The 14,170-nt window shown below is 40.0% G+C and overlaps 1 protein-coding gene across 5 annotated transcripts in view; it reads right to left on the minus strand.

Annotated features, from left to right (window-relative positions):
- The window catches only part of LOC23687899, a 756,337-nt gene that overhangs the window by 412,493 nt on the left and 329,674 nt on the right, over positions 1–14,170 (minus strand). For all 5 annotated transcript variants that reach the window (XM_021843875.1, XM_021843874.1, XM_021843873.1 and 2 more), the window contains one exon: positions 7,968–10,471. In XM_021843875.1, coding sequence (XP_021699567.1) covers positions 7,968–9,721 — 1,754 coding nt within the window. In that variant the 5' untranslated portion in view covers positions 9,722–10,471. The remainder of the gene's footprint in view (positions 1–7,967; positions 10,472–14,170) is intronic.

Below are 14,170 nucleotides of genomic sequence, written 5' to 3' on the forward strand. Positions count from 1 at the left end.
GCATGTCTGCTCGTTCACGGACCACAACGCGCTGACACTCCGTCTGTGCCTCCCCCAGCTAGGCCATGAGCCGGGCCGTGGTTTCTGGTCCCTTCGACCTTATCTCCTGACCGACGAAAACGTTGCCGAGTTCCAAACACAGTGGCAATATTGGACCCGGCAACGTAGAAACTACGGCTCGTGGATCGAGTGGTGGATCACGTATGCTAAGCCCAGAATCAAAACGTTTTTTAAACGTAAATCACGGATCGTCTTCGACGAATAATTCGATGATTATTCCATAATTCGGAATTATTCCATGACGCGCATCAGCCATCTCAGCCTCTCTGCCATCCGAGCGAGTGCCCCACGGCGTTCCCCCGGCAATGATGGTATCCCACGAGAATTTTATTTGCGTCTCTTCGACGTGATCCATCGGGAGCTCAATCTCCTGCTCAACGAAGCACTAGAAGGCAACCTTCCCCCTGCTTTTGTGGAAAGCATCATCGTGCTGGTGAAGAAGAAGGCAGGCGACAACACGGCCCGATCGTACCGACCCATTTCGCTGCTCAACAGCGATTATAAACTTCTCTCGCGCATTCTCAAGACCTGACTAGAGTGCGTCATGCGAGCCCACCACGTGCTGAGCGACGGGCAGAAATGCTCCAACTCGGAGCGTAATATTTTTCAAGCCACTCTCGCCCTGAAAGACCGGATAGCGAGTCTCCGTCATTACCGGCGCGCGGGTAAATTGATCAGTTTCGATTTGGAGAACGCATTCGATCGGGTTCGCCACTCATTTCTTTTCGGCACCATGTGCTCGCTCGGTTTCAGTCGGGATCTCGTCGCTCTTCTCGCGCGCATTGCCAGCCGATCCACCTCTCGGCTGCTCATCAACGGGCGTCCGTTTGAGATCCAACGTTCGGTCCGGCAAGGCGACCCGTTGTCCATGCATCTCTTCGTTCTCTACCTCCATCCCCTGGTGTGTAGGCTCGAATAAGCATGTGGCAACGATTTGTTGGTCGCATATGCTGACGATATTAGCGTCATCGTGACGTCAGCTGGGCAGATTGAACTGATGAACGAAATATTCATCCGGTTCGAGGCTGTTGCCGGCGCACGTTTAAACTTACGGAAAACGGTCGCAATCAACGTTGGGAGGGCAATGCGATAAATACCCAGTGGCTACAGACAGCCGATGTAGTTAAAATTCTGGGTATCACATTCGCTAACTCCATACGGCTGATGACGACGTTAAACTGGAATGCGCTGCTGGGGAAGTTTGCGCAACAGATGTGGATGACCCTCCATCAAAAGGTGATAATGCTGAATACTTTCGGCACCAGCAAGCTATGGTATGTGTCGTCGGTGTTACCTCCTTTAGGCGTACACACGGCGAAAGTGACCTCCACGATGGGCACGTTCTTGTGGAGAGGAATGCCCGCCCGCGTTCCGATGATGCAGCTTGCGCGAAGCAAGGAGCACGGCGGACTCAATTTGCACTTGCCTGCGTTGAAGGCAAAATCGCTTGCAATCAATCGTCATCTCAAGGAGATCGATTCCCTTCCTTATTATAAATCCCTTCTATTCCACGATAATCCCCGCCCAGCAATCTTCATAGACCATCCCGACCTTAAAATAATCCTTTCGAACTATTCCCATTCCACCCCTCATCCAAGAAAACCCCTCCGCCGATCTCATCCATCGGCATTTCGTCACGCTGACAGATCTGCCCAAGGTGGAAATAAGCAACCCAGTGAATGACTGGCCACGTGCGTGGCGCAATATTCAAGACAAGAAGCTCTCTTCGGCGGATCGATCCAAGCTCTGCATTTTGGTGAATGGAAAGTTGGAGCACCGAAAACTCCTCTTCGTGATGCGGACATCAGACAGCGAGTTCTGTACACATTGCGATGGACAACAAGCTGAAACGCTTCAGCACAAATTTTGCGACTGTGCTCGTGTCGGCCCGGCTTGGACGGTCCTGCAGCAGAGGCTGGCAGTCGTAATGAATGGTTGGAAGACCTGGTGAGACCTGTCTTGGCAGGAATAAACAGAACTAGACGCTTGGAAATATTGAAATTGTTCGTAAAATACATATGCTTTGTTAACGAGTGTAATGAAAGAATTGATGTAAATGAACTCAATTTTCACTTAGATCTAGAATTTTAAATTGTAAACAAAATCAAATGAACTGACGAATAAAACCAAATTTTACAAAAAAAATAATAAAATAAATTTCGAGTTTTTTCCAAAATGTATATCTCTATCTAAATTCATCAACTTATCTGCTACAATTTATTTCGTGGAGAAAAAACAACATGCCACCGCTTTGAATTTCAATTTACAGGCAAACGGAAACAAGAAATAGAGCATATTGTAGCGGTCCTGCCGACCGAAGGAAGCATTCCCCTCCCCGTATTGAATAATTCGAAAGATCAATGATCACCATTGATCTAAGAAAGAACCCTTTTATTTTTCGATGATGTTCCACGCAAGTTAGTGGATTACATCAGATGTGGGTTTTCACTAGGTTAACTAGAAACAAGCGATGTAAGCAGAAGAGAAGAACCTTACTGCTTGTTGCTCGTTAACGTGCTCCAATGCCGGAGAATGTTTTTGTTTTAATTTTGTTTGTGTGTCACCCGACAGCGCTGACTGAACGCCCCAACAAGGTCTCGGTCACATGGCTGCACTAACGGAGCCAGAGCGACGCTCGTTTTGGCTTTTCTCTCTTTATTTTCAGATTGGGAGATTGAGTTCCCCGCGGGAGCGCGATAAAACGCCCCGATCGCTGTCGGTGAGGTCACCAGTTCTGACGATCCGTTACAGGAGGTGTGGCGTTCGTGTTGAACCTACTTTTCGTTTTCGACATTTTCGTTCAAAGTTCAGTAAACATTTTCTGCCAAATTGACGAGCGGGTCATTTCAGGTCGAGAGTGTTTGATAATGATATAAGGTGGATAAAGTATATTTCGGGAAATTGGTGGAACCACCCACATACGCGATCAGAATCGAGGGAAAAGTGAAAGTGTCTCCATCGATTCCTTAAGAACGATTCTAAGGGCGGAAAGCTAGTGAATTGTGACGACTTTTAGTGTGAACATCTATAAAACTTACAACATTAACGAACTCCCCCCAACGGTGGAGCTTAGCCTAGGCTTAGTGCTTTAGTGTGTAGGGATTGTAGAATTAATAACATTGACTAGACTAGAAAGTGGCAAAAATAAATCGAATTGTGCAGAAGAAGAAATTGAGTGTTCAATGATCCGAAAAACGAGTGCCTCGGACCTCTACAATATCCCTTAAAAACCTTATATCTTACTACGACCATGTGCAATATTGTTTTATTTATTTATTTGCTACATTCATCTAACATCATTGTATACATGAATAAAACTTAAACTAAACAAACGCATTGGAAACAAGTAGTCGATATCTAAAAGTATGAGTACTAATCGAGAAGTCAAACAGATTGTACACACGATTGAATAAAGAACACATTACTCGAATCGACTCATTTTGACCATAATCAGTACGTCTTAAATCTAATCTAAGAAAGTCAGTGTGTCTCAAGCTACCCTCCGTCGCCCACATTCCACGGCCTCCGCCGTTGGTGGTTTCCTCGCTGCATTGGAGAGACAGCGTATATTCTGTACCGTTAGTCAATACAAAACTTTAAAACTAATCCTAATTCGTATGCTAACAAGGTCCGAAAACCTCCCCACTACTTCCTCTAACGACCCTGGGACTCGAGGACCCCAAAAGAGGCCTTTTGAGCCCGCCCCGCTGACTGCCGTTGGTCAGACCAGCAGTCTGGGGTTTTGACCGGTTCCCCATCTGGGCTTCGGTGTCCGATCCTCGAGGACTAAGAGAGCCGTATCAGAAAGATGGTAACATTTGACATTTGGCAACATTTTCTCTGAAATATATAACTTTTAACTTTCAAATGGTTGAAGAAAGTCAAAAATTTATTTGTTTATCATAAAGCTATAATTTTTTGAAGATTTTGAGCAATTTTAAACGAAAACCCTACTACTGTTTTTCCTACCATGTTAAATATTTTTCTATTGTAGATCTACACTAGAAGTGACGATTGCAAAGCAACACCGAAATATTGTTTTATAGGTTTGATAAACATTCCGAGTCCCTGAAAATTACGTTTTCCTACGCATTTCAACTCATACAAAATTTGTGGAAAAAAATTCACCCATAGAATATATCGAAACTTCAGATTATGAAATTATAGAGCAAATACTGATCTCTAACGAGAAAAAATCCGTGGTACATTCGATCTCTACAATCCACTGGTTAAGACATAGCGTGAAACATGATTGACGACTATATATAAAAACACAGCTTTAAATCAATGTTACCAAAAGCGAGTTTGAAGTGTAAAACATATAAAATCTGCAAAAATATATAACATAGCAAAAAAAAACAATAGCTCAACCACAGTTTGATTTTAAGTTTTATATTTTTAACTATCTTTGAGTATCTGAAAATACGTTGAATCCAATTTACGATTGAAGCAGTTTAAAAATGGCTGTGGTAAATAAACATTAACAATAAATTTTATTTGATAAACCATCTCTTAGTCCAATTTAAAATATCAAAAACAGTTTTCTTGGTAATTCCGGCCCTGTAGGATGGGGTCGACAGTGTTATTACAGATAACAGATGTTTAAGTCCGATTGTAAAACTGTGTAAGACAGTTAATGGTGATTTTAAGTGGCAACACATGTAGCAACATCGTGGTTGCGCTGTTATCGCTATGTTCCCATAGTGATGAATGTGGTGAATATGAAACGTTTCAAGATACTTATATTCATCACTGATTGCAGCAAATTGCTGCCAGTAATACGTTGTGTGGCGGCGCAAGTGTTTTCAACGTGTTTAGTGTAAATATTTACACAAGTTTTCAGAACATTTTTGTTCTAGCATAAACATCTGTTATCTGTGGTTTTATTAAGGATAAAATAAATTCTATCATTTCCTTGCCATTGCCCAAACATAATTAATACAAGTGTGCTTGAGAAAAATCTGCCAAACTTGGGTAACGAATTTAGTATTAGAACAGGTACCCAGTTTGAGGCTCGCTGACTACAACGTCTTTGTTTCATCGTCGGTCCAAAGATTACCACTTCTAGTTACGTGACAGAATATCATGAGTTTATTTCCAAGTCCATCCCTTATAACAAAGAACTGAACATTGACTGAATGTACGTTTATCACATTCACATTTAATATTCTATGATGTCATGGTATATAAGAAAAAACAGACGTCTCTGCAACTCTCATAAGGACGAATCCAATTTAGGGACGTTCCGATATAAAGGGCGAACACGAAATTATTGCGTTTCATTCAACAGGGCATAACTTCTCTACCATTGGGTAAAAATCAACCAAATTTTGCACGCTTTCTCATTGATGTGTATTGTTTACATGCTGTCGAACTCGAAGTCGTGTTTTTCGATTCAACAAAAATGGAGGTAAACCAGTTCTCCAGAGTGTTGAAGCATTTCCAGGAGCAGTTGACGTTGGACCACGGCAAAGGAGCTGGAAGAAAACCGGGACCGGAGAACAAAAAGACGGCAGGGAAAGTTCAAGCGGATGATTAAAGCTAATCCCAACGTCTCAAGCCGTGATTTGGCTAAAAAGATCGGCATGTCGCAGAGCTATGTCCAGAATGCAAAGAAGAGAGCTGGACTACATACATACAAAGTACAGAACTCCCCAAACCGCGATGAGCGGCAACAATTGACGGCTAAAACTCGGGCACGGAAGCTCTACGAGAAGAAGCTGACATAATATGGCTGCTGTGTGATGGACGAATAAACGTATATAAAAACCGATTTTAAGCAAATTCCGGGGTTGGAGTTGTTCACAGTTTGATGTGGCCGACAAATTTAAGAAGAAGAAAATGTCGCAGTTCACCTCCAAGTATCTCATTTGGCAGGCCAACTGCTCTTGCGAACTGAGGAGTGAGCCTTCCGTGACAAATGGTACAGTAAATGGCAAGATCTACAAATCGCCTTTTGCCCTTCTTGCAGCAGCACGACGAAGTTCCGATATTTTGGCCAGATTTGGCATCATGCCACTATTCTAAAAGTGTCCTTGAGTGGTATTAGGCCAATTCTCCAAAGGACATGAATCCGCCAAAGTATCCGGAGCTGCGCCCGGTGGAGCAGTACTGGGCAATAATGAAGCGGGAACATCGGAAGAGCAAGAAGAAGAGCAAAGACGAGAAGGACATGTTAAGAAAATGAAAAAAAAAAAACAACGAGAAACTGGTACCGGGTGACACTGTAAAGACTTTGATGGAGAGCATCAAGCGAAAATGCCTTCAATTTTACTCTCAAGGCTCCATCGATTTACTTTTCTTTTGATTTTTGGAGTAAATATTTGTATAAAACTTTCCTCAAATTTTGGTTTGATTCTAAACATTTTAAGAAAATTGGCATGACATTTTCGGTGTCGCAATAATTTCGTGTTCGCCCTTTATTGAATAATTTTGACCCATCAAATCATGAAACCATGAATAGTAAATGAAAGTTCAATTTAATTTTTGGGCGTCATGTAACATTTTCTACCAATGATTCAATGTATAAAATTTATCATAGTAATAAAAATATGATGGAAAACAGTATTTTACCTTTGGTTTTTCGTATGACTTTCTTCTGATATTTTTTTGTTTCGATATATCGAAAGATGGGCTTCGTGGCCGTGCGATTAATGTCGTCAGGCTTCGTGTCATGAGGTTTGGGTTCAGCCATTGAAACTTTTCGTCAGAAATGTTTCTCAACTGTGCCACTGGAGCATCCTTGTCCATTGTCTAGTGTTTAGTTACAGTCTGTGCAGCTAAATGGCTGAAGATGGAGTCCGTGTCTTTTTAAAAATTTCGAAAGGATTCCAAAACACAAAGTTCTTTATTGTTATGTAAGTGTTGATTATTTGAAGCTTTGTTAATGTCTATGATGATCATTACTCATTAGTTTATTTGATAAAAATATAAATTCTGCCTAATATATCGATTTTAAAAGTCACGAGCAGAAAAAAGGAACTAGTTGATGAAACTGATTCGATATATATGAACGTCCCTAATCCAATTAATTACAATTTCCAGTTGTCGCTAGGACGTGGCTTGAGCAACTCTTTATTGTTTATTGATGCGTCAGTATTATCCAGCAGCCAAATCTATATTTGAAAACTCTATTTGATTATCGGATAGGAAGGAGTCAAACCTCATTGAATGGTATAGAACTTGATATCTGCAATGCACAATGGACCGAATCGACAATTTAGCCGGAAAAAGTGTTTTCTCTGTTCTCGTCGATTTTAGACGTTCGATGTCTTCAGAGAAGTTATTCGTAATTGAGTTTTGCATCTTTTAAGAAAAAAGTTGAATAGGGTGGCCCTCATCTAAGTTAAAATTTTGACTCAAACTTTTTTGTTTGATGAAATTTCTGCAAACTTTTAGAAAATGTTATTTTGAACAACTTTTTCGAAAACACTTTTGATCTAACTTTTCATTTGAGCCAAGTAAATTGATTTTGAAAGTTTTAACTTAGGTTGGACCCAAAAAATCAGTTATTTTGATCTTACTTGTTTATTTGCAGTTTTACGTGAATATGGTCTTCAAAAGAGTTGCAGAGGAAGTAAAGATACACATTTTTGCTGAACACCGCAAGCTTGTAACTCTTGTGATTTTGAAGTTATACGTTTGGTGCATGGCACCTCTCATACAACCTGCTAAATGAGCCAAATACATAATTTTCGATTTCAGAGCAGTATCATCGAAATATCTTGTATGTGTATATGTTAAATGGAGCCATCAACACAGCACCACATGTTTAGCCAGCTTAATTTACCGTGACACAGTGTTTACGATTGTTAAGTCAGGGGGAAATCTCCATCTGCTCTTCTCGGAAATCCCAAGTGAACCAAAACCTAATCAAACAATTGTACGAAAATTGATTTTCCACTCACCTCGTCAGCATGTTGGCTCTGTTGACGGCAATTTCCGCTTCGACGCGAAACCGATCCTGAGCATAGCGGTCGACGACCCCTTCGCCGAGGTTGAGTGCGGTCCCAGCTGTACAATTGGACCCCAACAGATGTTGACTCTCAACGATTTGAAGGAACTTTGTCACCACATCTCGCCCCTTCATCAGATTGCGCCTATTATTCCGACTGGTTTCATCCAGCTCACTCAAGTCTATATCCTCCATCCGGAAAATTTCGCCCATATCGGAACCATCGCCATTGTTGTCACTGCCGTCATTGGTAGAGTCCGCAGAATCCGAAACCCAATTCAGTGAACCGTCCGAGTCCGAGTCCGAGTCCAGATCACCGTTGAATATGATTGTAGACGATGCATCCGCTTCGTTTGGCTCGAAACTCATTGTCGGCGTATCATTAAGGATATTTATAACCTCGTCGTCACTTTTCCCATCAGGAGCAGGACCATCATTCTGAAAGGTCTCCGTGGAAAGTAAATCGAACGATTGTTTTCGTAGTTCGTAATTAAATTTTTCCTCCGCATTGTTTCCACGGTTCGTTTTGCCGTTAATTAGACCAGATTTTTTCTCACTATGATCCATCCAACTAGTAGCTTCATTAGCAGTATCTGACGAAGCGAACGAGTCTCCATCAATGGCCAGAAGCGGTGAGTCGTTCGGATAGTCGTTATTATCCGGTGAAGCAGTAGTTACGCTCAAAATCTGCTTCCGCTCCAAAGTTCTGGGCGATGGTCGAAAAAAACTGTAGTCGTTATTTATTTTGACATTTTTCCAATATTTCTCCTTCAGGTAAGTGATAGAGTGTTGTAATTCGCTTTCAGCACTTTGGTGTTGGCCATCAGCAGCAATCGCACTTGTGATAGAGATTGAAAAAGGTGACGACACTTGTGTGTAATCTTTTCGATTGCCATCCACGTGCTTCAGCTCGATTTTCTTTCGTTCACTCGATGGCGACCGCTCGTGACTGGGAATAACTTTTCGAAATAACGTGTCAGGATCGGAAGAATGTGCCAACCTTTCATTGCCATTTTTTGTACCTTTTGTACGTCCCCGAAAAGGTTTCAGCTCTATCTTCACCTCATCTAAATTCTTGTGAGATTTAAGATATTCCAATCCTTTATCAACCGTTTTTCGTATGTTTTCCATTATCTCTTTTTTGATAAGCTTTTTCTTCGTCTGAGCTCCCTTTGGGGCCAGCCCTTGTCCAATTGGCGTCATAGGAGTGAACCGTTGTATCGAATCAACGGAAAAGGGAAGGTTAAGGGTACGATTGTTTTTCCAGCTGTTGAAGGATGCCTGCTGTCGTCCACCGGTTCCACCTCCAGATTCGATTGATATACTATCAAAATCGCTGATATCAATCATTCGATCCAATTCTTCTGATTCGCTGAACTGTATCGTGAGCGTATCGGAATTATTGCTATTATCCGAAAATTGATCCATCCCCATCCTTTCCTTTCCGGCTTTCTTGAGGAGGGACCTCAATTCTCCAAGGTCGTTTTGGCTGGCCGTGCTGCTCGTTTCGTTCGAATCATCGACCGTATCATAGTCCAGTAGGGTAAAGTTATCAAACACCTGCAGACCCCACCGGATGTGATCCTTTTCGCTTGAATGACGTACCCGTGACCGGCCATGGCGAATGATTAGGTACTCCGAAGTAGAACTCCAGCAATTAGCCACAAAGCAAGACAAACATACGAACAGGTGATAATGGCATAACATGTTTTCCCTTCCAGATATTCTAACCTGCGTCGTTCCACCTGTCGTCCAATACCTCCAGCAGTCAGGTTCTACTTTCAATCTGTGAGTTTGTCACCGTTAGCCACGGATGATTTGCTCCGGTTATCCGGAAGGAAAACCACAATCAAATGCCAGCGTCAGACGCAGTCGACTATTCGCAACAGCCGCACGGTTCTATCCCGGAAAATCGCACTCTGGGTTCTATCGGTAAACGTTTTCGTTCCGGCAATTTATCGTTAACTCTACGGTTTGCTTTATCATGCCACTTTGGACGCGGCACCACTTCTTGTTGCCTCCGCTGCTACTTCGTTTGAATGCCGGTAAGCTACTCATTTCAGCAAATACCCACTCTATATTTGTTGGCACACGATTTGATATTGCACTCAGGCTGTTCTGTACTCGACTGAGGAGGCTCAACTCATCTTCCTAGAGAATTAATTCACTCCTCCTCAGGGTAATGCTGATGTGCGAAAAATCCTTCTTAATAATGACGAGCTGCGTGAGGTCCTGGAGTTCTGTTCCCACTTCGCTTTGCGGTAAACCGTAGCACCAGTTGGACGAACAATGATAATCCAGCAGTGGATTAACTGGGGTTTTGCGGCAATGATTAATGAATTTCCATGCCTGTCGATTGGTATTCAATTCTGTGAGCCAGGGGAGAGTCTTCCGGCGTACGTGATTGGTTTGGGACAACGGCTATCAGGCACTTGTTAGCATTCTGCGGTTGGCCATCTGCAAGCAATGGAGAAAGAGAAGAGATGACATGAATATCGGATGAATTGTTTCAACGGATATAATTGATACACAGAAAAATACAATATTTTCACATTGAGTGCTCGGTTCAGCAACAATTAGTAATTCATTGAAATTCATTTGCACTGTAGTGCACTTGCGGTTGATGTTTTTTTTTCATGTACATCATTTACGTATCAGGAAGCATCGTGGGTTTAATGTTTCAGAAAATATTTCAGAAATGTTTAAAGGGTTGCCTAAAAAAATCACTGCAAAAATATTTCAGGACTGCAAAAAACATTAGATGATTTAATGATTCCAGGTTACTCCATTAGTCTATTAGTTCATTCATGCGTGAATAACCTAATAGTCATATTTTTTTTTTTTTTTCAATTTTCTTCCTTCCCCAAAGTCTGCACAGTGGGCCTGGTCATTTTAATGTTTGTATCATATCGCTGATATTGTGCAAATATTAATACTGACAAGAAAATACCTGAATATATTTAGGTATCTCCAGGATACTTTTCAATATTGGCTGTGCAAGCGCTTAGATTAGATTAGATTAGATTAATGATTCCAGGTTACTCTGAGGATTACTGTTAATATTCCACAAGATTTTCATTAACAGCTAAACAAAATTCTTGGAAAATGTTCTTAGCGATGTTTCATAAAAGTTTTCCACAGATCTATTTGCCTTTTATATCGGAAAACTATCTAAGTGTTTCTTTAAACTTATCTAAAACCTATATCATGTTGCTCCCGCATTTCATCATAATTTGCTTTCGAAAATAACATTTTATAATTTCTTCAAAAATACCCACCAGCATTTTTTTAATTCAAACTCCTATAAAGTTTCTTGCGGAATACGTTGAACTGTTTTTTGTTGGGATTTCTATGGATATTAATATTATTGTTTCCCTAGGATGTCGTGCTAGGATTATTCCGAAAAATTCACCAGAGAGCCACACAAGTTTTATCAAGGATTTTTTTAACAGCATTAGCGATTCTTCTGGGGATTTACAAAAATTCTTAACAAATTTACTAAAAGTTCCTTCTCGAAGAATTTCTCCAGTAATTGTAAACATCAAGTATTCTTTCAGGTTATAACAATACTCTATATTATTTTTGAATGTTTATTCAGGAGTTCTTTGAAATATAACATCTAGAAATCAATCCACTTTTCATATTTGGTTTAAAACCAAACCAGGAAAACCTCATTTTTTTGCAATACATATCTTCACTAACTACCTTACGAATCACTCCATATCAATATAAAATTTGTATTCAATTCATAGATTTATGGAAGGACCTCCAAAAAAATTTATTGATAATTACAAAAAAAAATTTGCCAATTTGTTGTCGGAAAATTCAATGATTAACCGTAGAATTTCTAAATCTTTTTGATAACATACCTCACAGGGAAGCTTTGTTGTTTTTAGTTCAAAAATTATTGTCTTTTCATTCGTCTTTTACAATGGACAATGATTTACGTTAAAACGGATGAAATATTTACTGAATGTATTTGTATCTCGCAGAATATAAATTGTTTTGCATGAAGTTTCCAATTCCAAATAAACTTTTTTGGAGGGACTATTTTCAACTATTGCGGTGTAACTGCGGAAGGCAACCCTCTAATACCCAAAAAATTTATTTTCGATCTAAATATCATTTTTAATTATCTCAAATTGTTCTTAACACGTTATGAGCAATGATTAATTTTTCTTCGCGAATTAATGAATTTTGAATTTGGATTTTCACAATTTTGATTTTTGAACATTCCTATCATTCTGCATTTTTTCTTGACGCCTCCTCTGGTTACTGATTTTTGGCAATAATAATTTAAGTTTCCATAGTACTTTTGAAAATATCAAATTTTAATTTTTTCTGAAACATTTCCGTATAACTAACGGAAAAACGAGTTTTAAAATATTGTTTTTGCAATTCAGTTGCATATCGGCCTTCTTTTTATCGAAGGAATGACCAAAATAACGGCCTACTTTTCCTACCGATACAAACAGTGACTTTTCAGCACTAATAATAATTGTATCGAAAAGTAGCACTTTTCAGTACTGTTCTGGGAGTTCTCAAGTTTACATCGGATCACCTCCATACGTCATTTATTGGATTGCTCTAAATTCCTCAATGACCTAGATGACTAAGTTCTGATTCTACATCCATTTGACGAACCCAATTGGCTGTGAGAAATTCTGAGTCTTGCGAACGTAGAGCAGGCAGTATAATTTGTGAGTTAACTGTCAAAAAAAGACGGAGGCGTTCTGTGGCGGTTCGTGTATACTTGTAGGTAGGTAATTCAGCACGTGATTAGCTTACAACATAGTAGAAAATTGTAAGCGGCGTTTTACCTGGTCTGTCTTTCATAGTAGAATCAGCAATGAAAATGTGAAAATTTGTGACAGTCATTGCACAGCCTACCTGATTGAGAAAAACTAAGTTGGTACAACGCATGTGGATTTTCTTGAAATGTTTTCAAAAATCCAATGTCAACGGCATCTTCCGTTATTGCAAAAAATGTTGTACAGATGTCAAATCTAAACCTTTTAGATTTCTTTTTGAGTGGGTCAGAATAATTTATAAATATATTTGCGAGAATGTAATGAAAATTTTCAGAAATATTTGTTTTGCTCACGTTTTTTGCATGATGTTCATTTTACCACCAACAATTGTTCATTTTACTCACATAGTGCTAGTAAAATGAACATTTTCATCGTTTTTCGCTATCGATAAAATTATGTGAAAATTTAGCTATTTTTATCTGAATTCTTGTTGCTGCTTCAGATAACATCCCTATTTTTGATCTGGTGCGATAGAACTATACATATTCCTCGTTTTTCTATTGGAAACAAGATGATATCCTCAAGGCAGTGATGCATTTGAACGCGTTCAGTTCGCGTTCCAGTTCATTTTGTTGAACGCAGCGATCAAGTAGGCTTGAACATTGTTCAGTTCAAAAATATGAACCCGTGCGAGCCAAAAATTGAACCTAATCAATTTTGGCTGCTTTACGACAAACACCTATGTCAAAGTTATGTCTTTGATATGCATAATATAAAAGTCTGTATGTTTTCTCTATTCATGATACATTACGGGATATAAATACATTAATTGCACAAGTGGGAGCTCCAATCATAATTGCGAACTGAACGGGCCGTTCTTGAGCAACGGCAGGCTCTTGCTCGTAAGTTCATTGACTACTGCGTTCAAGTGCAAATTTGGCTCGGGATCCGTTCACTTTTGGCTCGCGTTCAGTTCAAAATGCATCAGTGCCTCAAGGTGTTCGTTTCACCATCCCTTCCCCTAGCATGTTTCACCAACTGTTCGGCAGGCAACAGTGGCGGGAAGAATAGATCAAAGTAATCCAGGCTACTATGTACTTTGTTATCAATAATAACAAATTATCCTTACGTCCCATCAAAATGTGGTCTTCGGCAAAGTTGTAGCTGCGATGATTTCACATGAGATGAGTGTGTTCACTTTTCCATAGATTATTATGACGAGCAGTTAGAGGACTGAACACAAAAGGTTTGTCTTTTCCATACAAACTTCAATTAGCGTGTGCACAACCAAATTTCTTCCGAATAACTTCAAATTTTGGGAAGATCATTTTTATCATAATTGACATTGTTTAAGCACAGGGAAGCAAAAACTTCAAAATTTGCATAAGTCTAATGGATATATTTT

The sequence above is a fragment of the Aedes aegypti genome, chromosome 2, assembly GCF_002204515.2.
Source record: "Aedes aegypti strain LVP_AGWG chromosome 2, AaegL5.0 Primary Assembly, whole genome shotgun sequence".
Classification (NCBI taxonomy): domain Eukaryota; kingdom Metazoa; phylum Arthropoda; class Insecta; order Diptera; family Culicidae; genus Aedes; species Aedes aegypti.